This window comes from Capricornis sumatraensis, chromosome 22 (genome assembly GCF_032405125.1).
Source record: "Capricornis sumatraensis isolate serow.1 chromosome 22, serow.2, whole genome shotgun sequence".
NCBI classification, from domain to species: domain Eukaryota; kingdom Metazoa; phylum Chordata; class Mammalia; order Artiodactyla; family Bovidae; genus Capricornis; species Capricornis sumatraensis.
This window is the reverse complement of record NC_091090.1, coordinates 23,939,285-23,958,970: the sequence shown is the minus strand read 5'-3', so window position 1 is coordinate 23,958,970 and position 19,686 is coordinate 23,939,285. Positions and strand designations below refer to the sequence as shown.

The following is a 19,686-nucleotide window of genomic DNA, read 5'->3' as shown; positions in this document are numbered from 1 at the left end:
TGTCTCTATAAATGCCCAACAATTCCAGCTTCACTGCTGAAGTCCTAATTCAGCAATCCTTGGGGGGCTGAGTTCCAAACCTTGCCCATAGAGGGCGCTCCATAGAAACCTATTTGACAAATCAAAGACTCGACCAACTATGTAACCTATTATAGGATAGTCACAAAATGACTAGAACCAACAAATATTTAAATGGAGAGCTATGATGGCACTCTGGCCGTTTTTTAAATTGCTAATGGATCTTATGTAAAAGATGTTGCTATTTGAGGATGAAGAAGGCAGAGGGCGGTTAAATAATTTCAGCCTGTTTGGAGAGGTTTGAAAGTTGAAAAACAAAGTCTCTAGGTTTAAAGATGAACAGATGACCGATAAAGTTGACTCCCCCTTGAGAAGTTCATTCCAAATGTCTGAACATCAGCACCCCACCGAAGCTATGGGCTGATACTTAAAAATAACCTGTTAGAAAAGTCACCGTAAAAATACTCCCCGTTTTCAGCCTGATTCAGTCCACCGCATAAACTACAACCAGCATTAATAGCTTCAGTCAGCATTTATGTTGCTCTTCCTATTAGCACAACGGGGTTTACAACCATTTATGAGTTTCTGGAAAGCCTAATAGAAAACACACATAGAACGTTCGCTTTACAAGTTGCGGGAGTTTTCTTTGCTGAAGGAGCGGCCAGAAGGGGGCGGCACATCCCCATCACAAACGTCTGGGCCAGGCTCCCTAATGGGGACCACATTCTCTGCGGGCGGCTCCAGCTAGTTTTCCCCCCTCCCTGGTGAATTCCCGCAGTTTTCCTCTTCGGCTGGCTCTCTCTCCATTCAGTGTTTCTCTGTCTCTCTCCTCCTGTTCATAAATAAACATCTGGGGTGTTTACATGGTACAGACTGTGTTCACACAAGGAAACCTATATGTGAAGAGCTAAGTGATAATCCTTCTCTTCAAATTTACGGTGGCTTTTAGGAGACGCAGCAGATGATTTGAATCTGGAATTGTCTCTGTGATCCATACCTCCCTTCATACTTTTAAATCATAGCTTATGAAATGCTCTACTATGCCTCTGTTTTAAACACACCCTAGTAAATAATTTGTTTGAGCTAACTCGAGGAGATAGTGAAGGACAGGGAAGCCTGGCTTGCTGCAGTCCATGAGGTCTCTAAGTGTCGTACGACAGCAACTGAACAACGAACAGTAATTGGCAAAGACTTGTATTTCTTAAAGAAAAGTATTTGTTGTCTTTGTTTATTGTTATTGGGAATAATACTTCGGAACAAAGGGCAGACATAAAGTTGATTTGTAGAGCTGTATAACTCACAATGATCCCCTACAGGGCTTGAAGAGGAAGCTATACGGAGGGTCTGTCTCTTCTCAAGGACAAGCCTTTGGCATTCTTTAGAAATCTATCAAAAAATGCCCCATTCACTAGGTGATTCTCTCCACCAAAGGGAGGTAGGAAGCCTGCAATGATGTCCTGGATCCCAGTCCACCATCGTGGTTAGAGCTGAATCCTGCCTTGGGGGTAGAGAGTTATTTACTGGCCTTTTATTGGAAGAACCATAGGAGTCTGTCATTTCACCTCTCTCCCATTCAAGGCCCCAGTCCTTCCTAGAACTGGGAAATAATGCTCCTGGCAGCCTGAGCCGTAGACTCTTTGCGAGCCCAGCTGATGCCACACAAGGGAACGGCAGGGGTCTGCTGAAGTTGCTGGTGCTTTCTCATAAACCACTATCTTTCTACCTTTCCTGTTTTCACCAGCACCTAGAGATGAGGGCCCGGGAACTGTTTCCCACCTATGAGTCTGTCACAGACGGAGCCGATTTGACAGCATCTTCCTCTCCACTCTTCCCTGGTCTGATGCCAAAGTAAACGATTCTCCAAACTATCAGGCCAAGAAAATTTCACACCCGGAGAGAACAAGGCTAAACCCAAGGAGATGATCCCAGGCGACTTGGGGTCCTGAGCATGTAGGGGAATGCGGGAGTGGGCTTCACCCTCTGAGCTCCCCTAACTCTCCTTGGACCTGGGAAGTTCTGGGGTGATTGGATGAGCATCACTTCAGACACCCCGCTTCAGCCTCGGGTTGATCTGTTGCTCTTAATCTTCCACTCAGTCTCTCCTTGCTCCACGTTTTCATAAACTTACGTTCTACAGCTGTGATAATGATAATAATAATGATGATGATCTCTAAGTCCACCGTGCACTGGATTCTGTAGAACCAGTGGCAGGATTCGAACCTGCTCAGGTCTCCTGAACACTAGAATGCTGGGCATCCTGCTTCTGCCTGTTATGGCAAGCCTTCTCGGGGAGCCTGGTATGGGGTTGTCTGATACCCTGTGACCCAGACTCTGTCCCTTCCTTGATGATACCAGTGACCTGCCAACAGACAGCCCAGGCACAGCAGAGAGGGGCCCACCAAGCATGAAGGAAAGCCAGCCCTGATGCCATTTCCAGCTCAGTGTGGCCTAAGGACCCTCCATAGATACAACTAATATATACATGCCAGTGCCAAGCCACTTCAGTCATGTCTGACTCTTTGGGACACTATGGACTGCAGCCCGCCAGGCTCCTCTGTCCGTGGGATTCTCCAGGCAAGAATACTGGAGTGGGCTGCCTTGCCCTCCTCTAGGGGATCTTCCCAACCCAGGGATTGAACTCGTGTCTCTTCAGTCTCCTGCATTGGCCGGCGAGTTCTCTGCCACTAGCACCACCTGGAAAGCCTCATATATATACACCTATGATGAATATGCATGTAGGTATGTGTGTGTGACTGTGCCAGGTCACAGTTGTGGCACAGGGGACCTTCAGTCTTTGCTGTGGCATGTGGGATCTATTTCTCGACCAAGGATGGAACCAGGACCCCTGCGTTGGGAATGCAGAGTCTTAGCCAGAGGACCACCAGGGAAGTCCCATTGATATAGCTTTAAGAGACAAGAGAGCGTGGGGATCAGCCACCTCTTACCTGCTCTGTGTTCTAGAAAGGTCACTGTGGATCAGAGGGTATGGCCCCCAGTTTCTGCCTGTTTTATAATTTTACCTCTGTGGGGTCATCCATACTCATGTAACCCCAGTATAACTGGGCAATCTTACTCTCTTTAAGGACTTTGCAACAGAAACAAGCTACACGACTCTAATCCCCAAACCTGGAAGATTATGGATCTTCCAGGCATGAATGTGGATCCTTACATAGGATATTTTTAGCAGGAAGGACTGTCCATCACAAAGCTGAAAGTCCTAAACACCCCTTAGAATATCTTTGTCTCTCCTCAAAGTTGTATTCTTCATGATAGCATCCACGTTTCTGCCCATCTGGCCTGTACCTTCTCTTCCCCCACCCCTCACAACCCTCCTGGACCATTCTGCTGTTCAAGCCCCCTCCTCTCTCCTTGATCTTTGGCCCTTGGGCATCTCACAGGAGCAATCTCTCAGTTTCTAAAGAAAACCTGCTTCCTCCAAAAGGCAAGGGAGAAGCGATAATCGAACAGTCTATTTTATTTTTTTCTTATTCCCACCACGTTTTCATTCATGCTTAAAACTATCAACAAGGTGTTGCCATCTTTGTATTTTCTCTCCAAGAGTATGTGATAGTCAGAAGCATCTCTGCTGTGGTGTGCCTCAAACCACAGCTGCATATTTCTTTTTTTATCCTTTATATCAACATGCTCTCAAATGACAAGATGAGAAGTAAAACCTTCATTCAGGTTCAGATGGTAAAGAATCTGCCCACAATGTGGGAGATACGGGGTCAACCTCTGGCTTGGGAAGATCCCCTGGAGAAGGGAATGGCTACCCACTCCAGTATTCGGGCCTGGAGAATTCCATGGACTGGTGTGCTACAGTCCATGGGGTCACATGAGAGTTGGACATGACTGAGCATACACACACTGCTGAAGCTAGGACATGAGGAATGGTACCCTGACAGCCACTCTCTTGTCAGAGGATAAGGGGATATGAGAACATCCCCAGCATAGTGGGAAGATGGAAGTCTGAATGGACCCCCAAGCAGCCATGGGCCCATCCTTGGCACCCAGAGATGGCCTTGCACAGTAGAAGTTTTAAGTTTTGGAATCCGACAGCCCCTGTTTTAAATCCTGGTTTTGCTCCTAAGTCATATAATAGGACTACTATTTTGAAAACATTTTTCTCTTTGTCTTCCTGGGTACATGATTTTAATATGTCCTAGGCATCAGCTTCAAGAGAGATTAGGGTTCTATAGAAGGAATTCTAAAAAAGAGAAAATTCAGTATTTAGCTTCTGTTACTCAAAATAGCATTTGCAAAAGAGAGTAGCCTTGTAAGCCAAACTATTGTCTTAAAATGTTCTAAATGGACTTTATTTCTCAAAGTTAGCACGTTAAGAACTAGGCCTGGAGGAATCAACTCTTGGAGGGGCTTGCTGCTCTGTGGTTGGTGAAATCTCTGACATAGGAAATGGAAATGAGAGAGACGTTTGGGGGATGAAGGAGGAGAGGGAGCTAGAGATGTGTCTGGAGAGCCTCTCAGGGTGCTGTGCTCGGGTATCCATCTCAAGGAAAGTTCTGGACAGAGGCTAGCGTCCCCTCTGTCACCGCCACCGGAGGGTCACTATCCCCACTAAGTCTGGAAGGGGCAGCATCACTGAGAAGAGACACAGGCCCTGTGGTAGGTAGCTCCAGCCTTCCACCCAGCAGACCCCAGAGCTTCTGTCTCCTCCTCCACCCTCCGCATTAACTCAGGGGGAAGAGCTAGGGAGAGGGAGGCTGTCTGAGAAACTGAGCATTTTTATGCAAAAGAGACTGAGAATGCTCTAGAGAGACTATTTTGATTATTACATCAATTAGGTTCTAATCCAGAATGGACTAAATTACTGCTGTGGTTTTCCCATTACCCAAGGGGGTTGGGAGCTTGTAAGGAAGACCAGAGTGGTTAAAAACAAAACCAGGTATGTTCTTCGTGGTACATCCCAGGAGTCGTTTGAACAACCTGCTGGCACAGGCCGGTGTGCCTTGGGTGAGACTGAGACTCAGTTTCTTTATCTGTTCAATGGAAATGAATGATAGCTCTCATCTCGGTAGCTTCGCTGTGTACTCAAATGATCGGTGGTGTAAACACCCCTGGTCCACTTCAGAACAGCAGCGTTTTTCTTACTGTTGCTGGGGAATAGGCTTCGAGCAGTGAAGCAAGCACAGCAGGGCGCAGGTACGGGGGCGTGGGACCAGCTTCCCATGACCACCGTCTTCTCCACGGCAGAGGTGAACAGACCCCCATTCAGGCTGCAGACGACAGTCAGAGGTGGACCCCTGGCTCTCCTCTGTCTGCAAGCTCACATGCCAGAGAAAATCCGCATATGAGAGACTGAGAACAGAGGAATTCGGGCCCACAGTCCTTTCACCTGTGACATCTGTGTGGCTCCAAGTGAATTTTGAGCCCCCAGAGGTCTGCACAACCCTTTTTGCTCCTCGGTACCCCTGCTGCATAAAGCATGTCAGCAAAGCACGCCTCAAAGCAGGGCTGAGCTGCGCTTGCAAGAGCTCATTGGAGGCTGAGTCTTGGCTCCCTGGTCTCCATTCAGCCTCCATGCCAGGGTAAGAGTATATTATTTTCTTAGCTCAAATTGCAGTTTCCAAGTCATTATTTCTCTACAACGAGAAAACAATATTGGGTCTTATGTAATATCAACCTCAATGAATCTGGAAGTGATCATGGAATGGGTGGATTTTTTTTTCCCCTCCTTAAGAAAGAGAAAAATAAATTTGAGATTGTTTGCATATGGCTGAGAATATTTATGAACTATTCCCCTTGTTTCCTCATCACATATTTTACCCAGTGCGTTTGTGTGTGGTACAGAATAAATCTTTACAGGAAGGGCGGGGTGGAGAGGGGAAGAAAGCTGTTCAAGGATTGGAGATCCATCAAGTGCCTGGGACGTTAGTGGTCGGGGGGTTTTGGGGTCTCCTGGCTTCAGGCTGGCTTGCTGCTGTGGAAGGGATCCCTCCCTCCTCCCTTCTGCTCCCCCTTTCCTCCTCTCAAAGGAAGTCTTTTGGAAGGAGAGTTTCAGATGCCAACACGGAAGGAATTAGCATCATCTTGTCGCTCTGCTTTCTCTCACATCCCCTTCACTCTCACTAGAGCAGAAAGTTCAGCAGCAACGGTTTCACAACCTGGGTGTCGTCAGCCAAAAAAGATCATTAAACTCTATAGAGGCCAGATTGAGCCAGAGTCAGGGGAATGAATGAGTTGGCAGATAGAAGAGCAAAGAACTGGCAGAGAGCATATCGGTACTGGCCTTTGTCATTCGGTAACATAGCACCGTGTTGGCATGCAAGCATGTGTGTCTAGCTCCCCCCGGCCCTGCCTCTCAACACGGCTTGTCACCGAGAAGGATCCCGAGGGAGGCTAAGGGACAGGACTGTGGCTGGACATTCAGTCAGTGAGAGAAGCCAGGCTCCAAGCTGTTAATTTCTTCCTTTAGGTACTGGGGCTCAGAATTGGAGCTTAGGCTGTCTCGTGGTCTGCTGTACCTTGGATTATTGAGGGATATACTGACCAATAGCTCAGTTGGTAAAGAATCTGCCTCCAATTTCTGGGTCAGGAAGATCCTCTGGAGAAGGGATAGCCTGCCCACTCCAGTATTCTGGCCTGGAGAAATCCATGGACTGCATAGTCCATGGGGTTGCAAAGAGTCGGACACGACCGAGTGACTTTCACTTCACCACTTCATGTCATACTGACCAAGGGTGTGGACTGAGGGATGGAGAGCAGGATGATTGCCCGGTTTGCTAACACAATGGCAGCAACGTCATTAACTGATATCCTGATAGGAGCCAGGTATCGTATGACGCACTTTCATTTCCCTGCATTGGCTGAGTTAATCCTCCCACTGGCCTTATAAGAGATCTTTAGTCCCATAGTTGAGATGAGAAAAGTGATACTCAGAGGGGTTGAGGAACTTGCCCACGCTCACACTTCAAAAGTGCCAGCATCAGGGACATTTCCAGAGTTTGTGGAGTAGAAAGTCAATACAATAAATAGGGAATTTGGGAAGTCATGTTCAAGGCCTTGGAGCGTTAGCCTCAGCAGCATCACAGTAAATTCATCCTTAAGTATGTGTGTGTATTCAGTCATTTATCTGACTTTGTGCAACCCCACACAAACGTGAAGCCCGCCAGGCTGCTCTGTCCATGGAATTCTCCAAGCAGGAGTACTAGAGTGGATTGCCATTTTCTACTGCAGGGGATCTTCTGGACCCAAGGATTGAACCCACCTCTCTTGTGTCTCCTGCATTGGCAGGAGGATTCTTTACCACTGTGCTACCTGGGAAGCCCTAAGACTTACCCCTGGGTGGGCTCAGAATTTAAACACAAGATTAGTTCTGTCACGTGGGCCCTCTCTGCTGCTTCATCTCCTCTCTACCATGATTATCTCCATTTCTGACCTTCACATTCCTGATCGAAAACCCACAAACAGGAGCGATGCAACTGACACACACGCGGCGTCCTCAGAGTATCTGGACGTGGTGTATTACTTGGTGGGTCATGGTTGTGACTTAGGCAATGAGGTCATAGTTGTGACATAAGGAGGAGAAGGGGACGACAGAGGATGAGATGGTTGGATGGTATTACCGACTCGATGGACATGAGTTTGAGCAAGCTCTGGGAGTTGGTGATGGACAGGGTAGCCTGGCGTGCTTCAGTCCATGGGGTTGCAAAGAGTCGGACACGACTGAGTGACTGAGGCAATGACCTTGGCCATTCTCAAACTTAACCCATCCACCTTGAGAAACTGCTGGGAAGAGAGTTTAAATTTCTCCAGAATCATCTCCCTAATGAGCTTCAGTTGCTGTTTTAAGACTCTCTTACCAAATTTCACGATGTTTCCAAGACTGGGCACTCGGGCAGGTACCAGCTCAGGAGGACAGGGGGCTTTTGGAGTTAAAACCTGCAATGCCTCCTGCCCCATCCATGTCTCTTTTCCTCAGATGGTATCAGCTCATCACACTTCAACAGGAATTCAATCTGATTGTTCCTTTCTCCATTAGAAGCAAGATTTTGTTATCATCTCCGTAACTGAAAGGGGCAGCAGGATTTGTGGAAGCAAACAGACCCAATATAAATCACAGCTGTTTGGGTGGGGGTGGGGTGGGGTGCTAAGAAGTACTGTTGAGCATCCGCCCTCTGCTGGTGCGCTGAATAGGCCTGCAATCCCATCCCAGTCTAGACAATTACTAAGGGGACTACAAGCATTTTTCCCAGCCCCACTCAGTCTTTTCTCCCAAACTGGAAACACAAAGCAGATGGTGAAGTCCAAGTTCAAGTGCCACACCAGGGAGAAGGAAGTGTTGAGAAACCACGTCCAACCTCCAGCCTGTTTTCAAACATTCCAGCGAGTGTTCAGTGGCCGTATCTTGGGCTGGTGTCATTTCATTGTCTCAGACAAAGGCTCGCTATGAAAAGGCAGACATGGATTATGTGAGGAGGGGCTGACAGAAGGCACATTTGGGAAAAATCTGAACAAGAGCACAACCCTCTGGGCTCTTCCTTTGGGGGCAACTCCTCCCTTTCATCTGCTGGAATTAACATCCGAACTGATTCCCATCATCTCAGTGTCATGCTCTAAACCAGAGTCTGGAAAAAACAGCCCTGGGGGTGGGGTGGTGGGGGGCGGAGCGCTGGGACTGACAACACAGATGCGTTGGCCAGTGACTTGGCTAGCCGTCTCCTCTGGCTTGGTTCTCAGAGCCTCGGTAGATAGTTTCTAGGCTAGAGAATGCCTCTGAGTGATGGTGACATCCTATAGCTGCTCCTTTGAGTATTTTGTTCTGTTCTTTAATATATATACATAATTTTTAAATTGATATGTTGTGTTTTCCTTTTTATTCAGTTCAAGAAATTGTCTTCCAGGGACGTCTCTGTTCTGCTGTTATATGTAAATGAATTATTGGCCAGATAATCACTGGGGCAAGGCTGGAGACGTCTTCTGCCGTAGTATCTTCCCTTGGATGTTCCCTCCTTGAGGGACAGGTTTCCATGCATCCAGGGTTGCACATTTCTGGGCGAGCCCACTGCCTGTTTTATTCGCCCTTCCACTGTAGACTGCTGTGGGCTTCCCTGGTGGCTCAGGCAGTAAAGAATCTGCCTGCAATGCAGGAGGCCTGGGTTCCATCCCTGGGTCAGGAAAATCCCTTGGAGAAGGGGATGGCTACCCATTCCAGTATACTTGCTTGGAGAATTCCGTGGACAGAGAAGCCTGGAGAGCTACAGTCCCTGGCATTGCAATGAGTCAGGCACAACTCAGAGACTAACACTTTAGAACAGCTCCTCTAAATTAAACTCAAGGATGCCTCCTTAATATCCACTGGTTCTCTGGGGCAACCCTGGACATGAGTACTCACTGTCCTATGTCCTGTCTTCCTGGAAGCCTTGACCCCTCTCTTTCTCAGATTGGGTTAGCCAAGGCTAAGGCTTCCCACAAATCTGGTGCCTATCTCTGTTCTAGGATGTCTATATAGCTGTTATTTCCTTATTTGATAGCCTTTTCTTCCTACAAAATTAGTATGTGGATTAATTGCAGAATATTGGCAAAATTTGGTTAAGCAACATAAGAAAATGAAAATTGATAATTACTACAGTATCTGCTGGAGATGAGAACTATAAAGGCTTTGATAGATATCCTGATGGTTGTATTTCTGTATTTATGTTATCTTTTTTTAAAATGGACTAGCAAGTGTTTACTGTTTGGTTAAGGTTCGCTTTTTCAGGCTGTTGAATACTCCCACCGGGCTTCCCTGGTGGTTCAGAGGTTAAAGCGTCTGCCTGCAATGCAGGAGACCTGGGTTCGATCCCTGGGTCGGGAAGATCCCCTGGAGAAGGAAATGGCAACCTACTCCAGTATTCTTGCCTGGAGAATCCCATGGACGGAGGAGCTTGGTGGGCGACAGTCCATGGGGTCACAAAGAGTCGGACAGGACGGAGCGGCTTCACTTTCACTTTCACTGTTTGTTTAAGGTTCGCTTTTTCAGGCTGTTTAATGCTTCCCTATGGCATGGTCTACTGGCTGTCAGATCTCTTTGGTGTGTGTTCAGTTCAGTTCAGTCGCTCAGTCATGTCTGACTCTTTGTGACCCCATGGACTGCAGCATGCCAAGCTTCCCTGTCCATCACCAACTCTCGGAGCTTGCTCAAACTCATGTCCATTGAGTCAGTGATGCCATCCAACCATCTCATCCTCTGTCGTCCCCTTCTCCTCGCGCCTTCAATCATTCCCAGCATCAGGGTTTTTTCAAATGAGTCAGTTCTTCCCATCAGGTGACCAAAGTGTTGGAGTTTCAGCTTCAGCATGAGTCTTTCCAATGAATATTCAGGACTGATTTCCTTTAGGGTGGATTGGTTGGATCTCCTTGCAGTCCAAGGGACTCTCAAGAGTCTTCTCCAACAGCACAGTTCAAAAGCATCAATTCTTCGGTGCTCAGCTTTAAAGATAGGCCAACTCTCACATCCATACATGACTACTGGAAAAACCATAGCCTTGACTAGACGGACCTTTGTTGGCAAAGTAATGTCTCTGCTTTTTAATATGCTGTCTAGGTTGGTCATAACTTTTCTTCCAGGGAGCAAGCATCTTTTAATTTCATGGCTGCAGTCACCATCTGCAGTGATTTTGAAGTCCCCCCAAAATAAAGTCTCTCACTGTTTCCATTGTTTCCCCATCTATTTGCCATGAAGTGATGGGACTGGATGCCATGATCTTAGTTTTCTGACTGTTGAGTTTTAAGCCAAGCTTTTCACTCTCCTCTTTCACTTTCATCAAGAGGCTCTTTAGTGTGCGGGGCACTAATAAGACAGAGTTCTGGATAAGCCCCTTTACCCTGAAGTCCCCGTGGCTACATCTAGTGGCAAGGAGGTTGACTAAAGACACTCCCCTTGCTGTTCCATGCCAGCCCTTGAGCGAGGCCTGACCAAGGCTCTGAAGAAGCTGGACGACTACCTGAACACCCCCCTGCCGGAGGAGATCGATGCGGACACTCGTGGGGATGATGAAAAGGGCTCCCGGCGCAAGTTCCTGGATGGGGACGAGCTGACCCTGGCCGACTGCAACCTGTTGCCCAAGCTCCATGTGGTCAAGGTAAGAGCACTCTATCTGCGGGTGCCCCCCAGATCTGGTTCCATCGAAGGCCCGGGTCTCTTGCGAGGATGAGACAAGGACAGGGCTGCCTGCTGATGGAGAATCGGAGTTTGAAAATCTCGTGAACAGGGACCCAAAGTCAACCTCTGCTGCTTGCTGGCCCCTCTGAGCTCCAGTAACACAGGCATGTGTTGCTGAACCAGGGCTGTTGGGAGACTAAGTGTGGCCTGAAGATGCCTGCCATGTTGTCAGGGCTTCTCTGGTGGCTCAGTGGTAGAGAATCTGCTGCCAGTGCAGGAGACGTGGGTTCAACCCTGGGACCGGAAGATCCCCTGGAGAAGGAAATGGCAACCCACTCCAGTACTCTTGCCTGGGAAATCCCATGGACAGAGGACCCTGGTGGGCTACAGTCCTTGGAGTCACAAAAGAGTGGGATATGACTTAGCGACGAAACAACAGCAATCCTATTATATGTAGTTACATATAGTCTTGTCACTCCAAAGACCTCTTCCTTACCTCTTCACCATAGGTTTTCACTGGCTACCGACTACCTCATGACCTCTATTAAGTGTGATACATGTTTTCTTTGTGGGCAGACCCACCTTCTGATTTCCTATAGCCATTCCTTGGGGCAGGCAGACAGCATCTTCCTCTTCTGCTAGTTAAAAAGCTGGAGGTTGCAAGAAATGATAATTATTTTTGCTACCATTGCATTTCCCAATCGTGGCTGACACAGAGTGTAATCTTTCCTATCCAGCCTTAGGATCCAAGAAATGGAAAGAAGAGGGGAATTCTGAGTCATCCCAATCTCTCATCCCAAAGTGGACCCCTTCCTGTGTGTCTGTGACAGGCTTCAGTGCAGCTGTGACTGCATGTTTCTGATGACACAGAGCCCTCTGCCTATTAAGCCAGCCCTACCATTTTTGATGGCTCTAGTTATTAAGAGCCATCCTTCCTTACATGGAGCCTAAACCTGCCTCCCTGCTTGCTTGGTTCTCTGGAGCAACACAGAACAGGGCTGCTCTCTTCATCTCGTTTGAAGACAGCAGTTTTGTACCCTGAATTTCTCTAAACTGGGCTTCCCTGGTGGCAATGAAGGAGACCTGGGTTCGATCCCTGGGTTGGGAAGATCCTCTGGAGAAGGAGATGGCCACCCACTCCAATATTCTTGCCTGGGAAATCCCATGGACAGAGGAGCCTTGTGGGCTACAGTCCATGGGGTCACAAAGAGTCAGACACGACTGAGCAACTAAATAACAGCAACTGTAACATATACATGTATATATGTTGTTTTTCAGGTTCTTTTCCATTATAGGTTAGCATAAGATATTAGAGTAAGTTCCCTGCGCTATACAGTAGGGACTTGTTGTTTAGATATTTTATTAATATATATATATATATATATATATATAGTAGTGTGTATATGTTAATTCCAAACTCCTAATTTATCTCCCCTGCCCCTACTCTCCCCTTTGATAACCATAAGTTTGTTTTCTAGCACATCCTTTTCTGACCCTCATCAATCCAAAGAAGAAGACAGTGGGATCATAGAGCTAGACTGCTCTCTATTTCTACATCTGGTGATATCTTACTGTCTCAGTTAGACAAAAAGCTCTGTGATGATAGATCTTCTCCAAGTGTAATGGTGGGTACATGGTGGCTGTTTAATTAACACTCATTGGTTGACCATTTGATCACCTAGCTTGTGACGCTCAGTTTCTTTCCACCTGTCACTAAGGAGAATCAGATGCAGTCATTTATCAGTTGGATATCTGCCTGTTGGTTTTCGGCTGATGTCCTGAGCTGGAAATCAGAACCCTTCATTCAGAGCACATACCAGTTGAAGTTGAAACGTAAGCTGTGCTTGCCCTGGTGCTCCCAAGGGATGCATCAGGGCTGGAGCCTGGGAGGGAATCATGCTTGCCAGGGCTGATGGGCAGAGCAAATGCAATCCATTCATACGAAGACACTTTGGGGTTCAGGGCCAAGCCGATGGTGATTGCTAAGTCTGGCCAAGCTGTATGTCTTTGAAGTTATTAATAACCGCACACTCACCCCACCTTCAAAACATCCTTTATTCTCTTTTCCTGAGGACGAAGTGGCACCATTATGGGTGATATGATTCCATCAGTAACACTATCAGAGGTCATGGGAAGAACACCATTCTAGAAGTCAAGAGATTCAAGTTCTGTTGTTGATGAGTCACTCAGTCATGTTTGACTCTTTGCAACCCCATGGACTGCAGCATGCTGGACTTCCCTGTCCTTTACTGTCTCCCGGTGTTTGCTCAAAGTCCTGTCCATTGAGTCGGTGGTGCCATCCAACCATCCCATCCTCTGTTGTCCCTTTCTCCTCCTGCCTTCGATCTTTCCCAGCACCAGGGTCTTTTCCAATGGGTCGGCTGTTCGAATCAGGTGACCAAATCATTGGTGCTTCAGCATCAGTCCTTCCAGTGAATATTTAGGATTGATTTCCTACTGGTTTGATCTCCTTGCTGTCCAAGAGACACCACCAGGAGGAGCTGGGACAAGTTGTTTACTCTCTGGGGAAGTCATTTTTCTTATGTCTGAAAAAAGAGGTGTGGATGATTATTTTCCTTCTCACCTCTTCCCCTCTCTTCCTCCCCGTCTCTCAGTCACATATGGTTGGACCACCCACTCAAGAATCGTGTGTCCAATTAGGTGGACAAATGGACCTCCCAGGCCCCACGCTTCATCCTCCGGTTTCTCCAGTTCCTTCCAGCCCTAGACTCCCAGTTACGCCCATCCTTGGATGATGTTCAGTGCGTCATTCACTTGGAGGAGCTGGAGATCAGAGGGAGGATGACCTACAAAGGGACAAAGGCTGGGCCTCGCTTCCCATCTCCTTGGATTTCTGCTGATCCAGCTTATCAGAGCCCAGAGCCCTGGCAAGCCTCTAAAGTGCAGAAAGCATGAAAGGAGAGCCAAGTCAGACCTCCAGTTTGGCTGCAGATGCCAAGACTTAATCTGGGCTGGGGGAGCTAACTGTTTTCATATGAAAGCAAATTCAGAACATGAGCATGGAGGTTCCTGCAGACGTCAGAGCTTCTCCTGCGCGCGTTCCCTCTCTCTCTTTCATTGGCTTTCCTTCAGCATTATCTGCATCCTTGGAGGCCAAGTTGCTCTGGCCCTGCTGCTTGCTGACAGCCTGGTTTGAACTTTCATTGTCTGGCTGCCTCCTATTCTCATCTCCTGCCTCGAGCCAACATGTGAGGAAAGAACCAGCTCTGGTCAAGCTCAGGGTGTATGGATCCGGGCAGGGAGGGGCATGTGGGACTCTTGTCGTCTCCCCCAAGACCCTTGTTCCCCACCACCCCCAGAGCCTCAGGTGGCACAGGGACCTGTTCAGCCCCTGAAGCAAACAGGAAGGCAGCTATACATATAAACACAAATATAATAAATTCATATGTTGAGTCTCTGTTGTTTCCCAGTTCAGATTATATCCTTTAAAAACCTGAAAATAAATTCCAGCACCGAGAGACTCAAGGCCACCCCATGGATCAGTTTTTTTTAATGGATGTCTTGACCTTATTATGGCTCTTTTTCTTTCCTTTTCTCCATCTTAAAAATTGGAGTATAGTTCATGTACAATATAAGTTACAGGGGTACAACAGTAATTCACAATTTTTAAAGGCTATACTCTATGTATGGTGGTATGGAAGTCACTCAGTCGTGTCCAACTCTTTGTGACCCCACGAACTATAGCCCACCAGGCTCCTCTCTCTGTCCATGGAATTCTCCAGGCAAGAATACTGGAGTGGGTTTCCATTCCCTTCTCCAAGGTATCTTCCCTACCCAGGGATCAAACCTGCATTGCAGGCAGATTCTTTACCATCTGAACCACCAGGGAAGCCCATACTCCAGGTATAGTTACTATAAAATGCCGACTATATTCTCTGTATTATACAATACACACTTAGAGCTTATGTTATACTTAGCAGTTTGTGCCTCTTAATCCCCTACCTCTGTTTTGCCCTTCCCTTCTGGTAACCACTAGTCTGTTCTCTGTGTTTAGTTTTCTTTTTTAGATTCCACATATAAATTGTAACGTACGTTATTTGTCTCTCTCTGTCTGACTTATTTCACTTAGCATAATGCTCTTTAAGTCCATCCACGTTGTTGCAAATGGCAGAATTTCATTCTTTTTCATGCCCGAGTAGTATTCCATTGTGTATAGGTATCACATCTTCTTTATCCATTCCTCTTTTGGTAAACATTTAGGTTGCTCCCATGTCTTGGCTATTGTAAATAGTACATCTATGAACATTGGGGTGCATGTATCTTTTCAAATTTGTATTCTCTCTCTTTTTTTTTTAAGATATGTACTCAGGAGTGGAATTACCAAATCATATGGTGGTTCTATTTTTAGTTTTTTGAGAAACTTTCATATGTTTTCCACAGTGGCTGCACCGATTTATATTCTGTGGGTTTTTTTCATTCTCTCTGGCACTTTCAAGCTGCTTCCCTCATTGGAGCCTCCACTCCTGCATAGATTTTTCTCCTGACCCAAGACAACCTCTTCTTAAGGCTGTGGGCAAGCCCAAGGCCCCTTCATCGTGCAGTGAAGAGAGGGCTTTGTCCAAGGACCCTGAACCCATCACTTGTGCTCACTGGCCACACCTATCCTGGATGGACAGACACTGCCAGGTGGCTTCAGTACTGACCTCCCCAAACCAGTTATATTAACCAAGAGAATTTAATATAAAGAAGTGCTAAGTACCTAAGAACTAGGGAGGCAATATATACCTTGTAGTTCCTTCTTCAGGGCAGAGGGCAAAGGGACGAGTTTGGAATGATCAAAACTTGAACTATACGATAGCCAAGACATGGAAACAAACTAAATGTCCATTGACAGATGAACGGATAAAGAAGATGTGATGGGTCTCAATGAATTCTGACATTAGATAATGTTTCTTGAGCACTTAAAGCCAGCACCTTCCCCAGATCACTTTTTATGTATATTAACTAATTTACTACTCCAAGATAGGTCATCTTATTATCTCCATTTTAGAGAAAAAGAATTTTGGGCTCAGAGAAGTTAAGTAGCTCGTCCAAGATCACACCATTGTCAGGTAATGGGGTCAGGATTACAGATCCAGTCGTCTGGGATCCAGAGCCCACACTTTTAACCACTATGCTATTGTCTTTCAATACAAACCCCACTTCCCCAGAAGGCTCAGGTCCATAGCCCCGAGTGGGGCAGACCAGGGAGAGAACAGGAATCACCATCTGTTCACCTCCACATACCCTGAAGCTCCATATGCATTCTGGCATCTCACTTGCATGTTTTTTGCTTTGTATTCCCTTCTGTAGATAAGGCGGGATGGGGGGAGAAAAAAGTTGTCTATAATTATATCAGTCAGATATATCTTCTGCTAACAGATTGGTGTATATACTTCTGTTCATCATACATATTTCTCCTAATGCTTTATATAGTACTTCCAACTGAATAGTCTCTTGAAGCGTTTTTCAAGTCCCTGGAATTTCCTCTGCAACCTCATTTTTCATGGCTCTCTAGTATGCCACTGCCTGTATATGTGGCAACGTATTTATCCCTTCGTGTGTTGCTGGACATTTGTATTGTATACCTTTTTACATTTTTTTTGCTATTTCCAAATAGTCCTGCAGTCCTATTTACAAGAAACTAAATCTTCTTGTACACTCATGATGTTTCCTAAGAAAAGGAATACCTACAAGCAGAATTACTAGATCAGAGGACAAGTTCCAGTTGCTTGGTAAAATATAGTACAGCGCAAATAAATAGCACATGATCATTAAAGCAAACAGTGTTGCATTAAAAAGGCGGCACAGTCACCTTGCCCCACAAGGGTCTTGCTGCTGGCCCCTGGGGACACATGGAGGGTCCTCCCGCTGTGCACACACAGGGCCACGTCACCGACACTTCCCAGTGATCTATTTCACGCTTTAACGCCATCTCTCTTGCAGATTGTGGCCAAGAAGTACCGCAACTACGATTTCCCGGCTGAGATGACGGGTCTGTGGCGGTACCTCAAGAACGCCTACGCCCGGGATGAGTTCACCAACACCTGCGCGGCCGACAGCGAGATCGAGCTGGCCTACGCGGACGTGGCCAAGCGCCTCAGCAGATCCTGAGCTTGGCCGTCTCGCCCCATCGCCGCTGCAGAAGGACTCCACCGTCGCCCCAAGGACTCTGGCTTCACACACTCCTCTTCCACGCCGCCTCTGGAAACTTCTGTCTCCATCAGGCCACGTCTCGCTGGCATCCTTGGAACCCCCAGCCTGCTGGCGTTGACCAGAGTCAGCGCCATCCCCCTCTGGTCAGGCAGGAATCCCGCAAGCAGAAATGAGAGAAACGGTCAAGCTGTCAGCCTTTCGGACCTGGACTGGGTTCTGTGCGTTTGGGGCTGGTGCCTGGGGAACCCTGTCTGTGGGATTGTCACTGGCCCCTTTTGCCAATATTGAAATATCTCCTCAGATGCATTAGAATCCTGCAACACGCTGTTCTTGTCCACCCTTCTCTGTCAGTAACTCCAAGGCCAAACGCCGTCTTAGTTCTTATTAGAAAGAGGTGCACAGCTGTGTTAGGGGAGACAGAGAGTGGATGGGGCAGATGTGGGTCTGGGCACCTGGCAGACACACCTCCAGTCACTCACCACTTTCTGGCACTTTTGTCACTTCGGGCACTGAAGGCCAGATTGGAAAACTATTTCAGACAGTCTCAGTTTTCTGCAGTGCTGGGCACAGTCTGATGTGATCACATACCTGGCTTGATGCTGATCTGTCTAGGCCTTGCCAGGAAGGGAAACTGGCATGCGATTCCAAACTGGGGTGACTGGGAAGAGGAGGGGAGGGGTGGAGTGTTGATGCCAAAAGGCCCGTGGGGTCTACCAGCCATGGGGTTTGCTTGCTTATGGGAGTGGTTTCATTGGGGATTACATGCCTGGGTTTGACTCTGTTTATCCACAATTGAATTTTGGTCTCTGAGAGAGCAGATGGGAGTGGGGGGTGGGGTGGGGGAATGGATGCACGAGGCTAAGAAGAACTTTGTATGAGGCTCAGTGTTCCCTGGGAATCTTCTAGATAGATCTTTTCTCTTACGATCGAAGTCTCGAACCAGTGATGTCACGTAGCTGCCATCTTCATAGCAAAATACCAACAGCTGACCAAAAATGACTCTCCAGTTTCTTCAAGTTGTTCCTGGATGTGGGTCTGTGAGCCGGGTGCTCTCTGATTCAGCTGCAGCCTCTGATGCACGAGAGATACATTTAGGAGGTGGCTTGATCGTGGAACCTTAGGAAGAAAGTCCATGGGCCTTTCTGATTGGGAAACCATGTGGTTTAAACTCGAAGAAAAAATGCACGTGCATCTGGGTAAATTTTCCTACCATCTGATTCAAATGCCCGATGAAAAAGAGGAAGCTGTTTTTTAGCTAATATTTCACTCTGTAGTCATTCTCCTTGAGTTTCACCTCCTTAAAAGCTTACCCTGCCTGAGCACAGGGAACTGTGCAGAGGAAACGAAGAAAAATGAACTAGTCATCAGCTCCCTCTTGCTATGAATGCCCTGGGAGAAAGTCCACCCACCGCAGACCCTCACCTTCAACAATCCTCCCTTCTGTGTTGCCTGTTGATGGAGGCTGAGGCTCCCAAGTGCCCCAAAGCCCCAGGACTTGGCTCGCTGCTCAGTGAGGGCAGGACAGCACGGGGCCTTCCTGTAGAAACATCACGAGGTTCTAACTCAAGCAATATCTGGACCTACCTGCCTCCAGGGATCTCTGGAGAGAAAGGGGACCCAGTGATCAGAGCAGAGGGGAAGAAGCAGGGGGTCCCCTTTAGCCCAGAGAGGAAGATGCCATTTCTCAGTGGGGCATCTTATAAGCCTGAGACCTTTCATTCAAAAGCAGGAAGAATGGATTCATTTCCTCCTCTAAGGGAACCTTTGCAGGACTCCCGGTAACTTTGTCCCTGGAGATGTTTGAAAAGGCGAACTAATGAGGAAACAATCCTTCTGACAATAGGGAAAAGCGCTATGCTGGTCTCGTGGGAGATGAAAGCTTAAATGATCCCAAAGGCCTTTTCATTAGTGTGAAATTCTGTTGTCCTCAGAGATCCTTCCCTGAACATCACAGCATAAGTACAATGATCTAAGAAGCCGTTTACTTTCCCGAGACCCAGAGAGGTGCTGTTCTTGAGGTATACCTGAGAAGCACAGCCGGTGAGCCACAGTGAAAATGGCAGGATGCCCTGGCAGAGAAGCTCCCCCAGGTGGAGTAGCTCCCCAGGCAGAGTGCCCCCCACAGAAGAGTTTTTGAACCCTGAGGACACTGGATATTCAGAATCCAGCAATTGACAAGTCTTTAAACACAGCCTTTTAAAAACAAACAAGCCAAACTAAATCAATATTATTGGTTCTAGCTGTTCCTTCTGTGGTTGACTTAGTTTTATATCAATAACCATATTAGGGCACAGGGGTGGGGTTGGAGCAGTTAGATGACCCCACCGTAACCATTTAACAGGGGGAGGGAGTTGTAGATGGATGCATTTCCTGGTACTCAACCCAGGGATATCTTTTAACTGCATCAGCAG

General features: G+C 47.3%; 1 protein-coding gene across 3 annotated transcripts in view; it reads left to right on the top strand.

Annotated features, from left to right (window-relative positions):
- CLIC5 (chloride intracellular channel 5) overlaps positions 1 to 17,593 on the top strand; it is a 161,914-nt gene extending 144,321 nt beyond the window's left edge. For all 3 annotated transcript variants that reach the window (XM_068960693.1, XM_068960692.1, XM_068960694.1), the window contains 2 exons: positions 10,915 to 11,099; positions 17,066 to 17,593. In XM_068960693.1, coding sequence (XP_068816794.1) covers positions 10,915 to 11,099; positions 17,066 to 17,233 — 353 coding nt within the window. In that variant the 3' untranslated portion in view covers positions 17,234 to 17,593. The remainder of the gene's footprint in view (positions 1 to 10,914; positions 11,100 to 17,065) is intronic.
- The last annotated feature ends 2,093 nt before the right edge of the window (positions 17,594 to 19,686 follow it).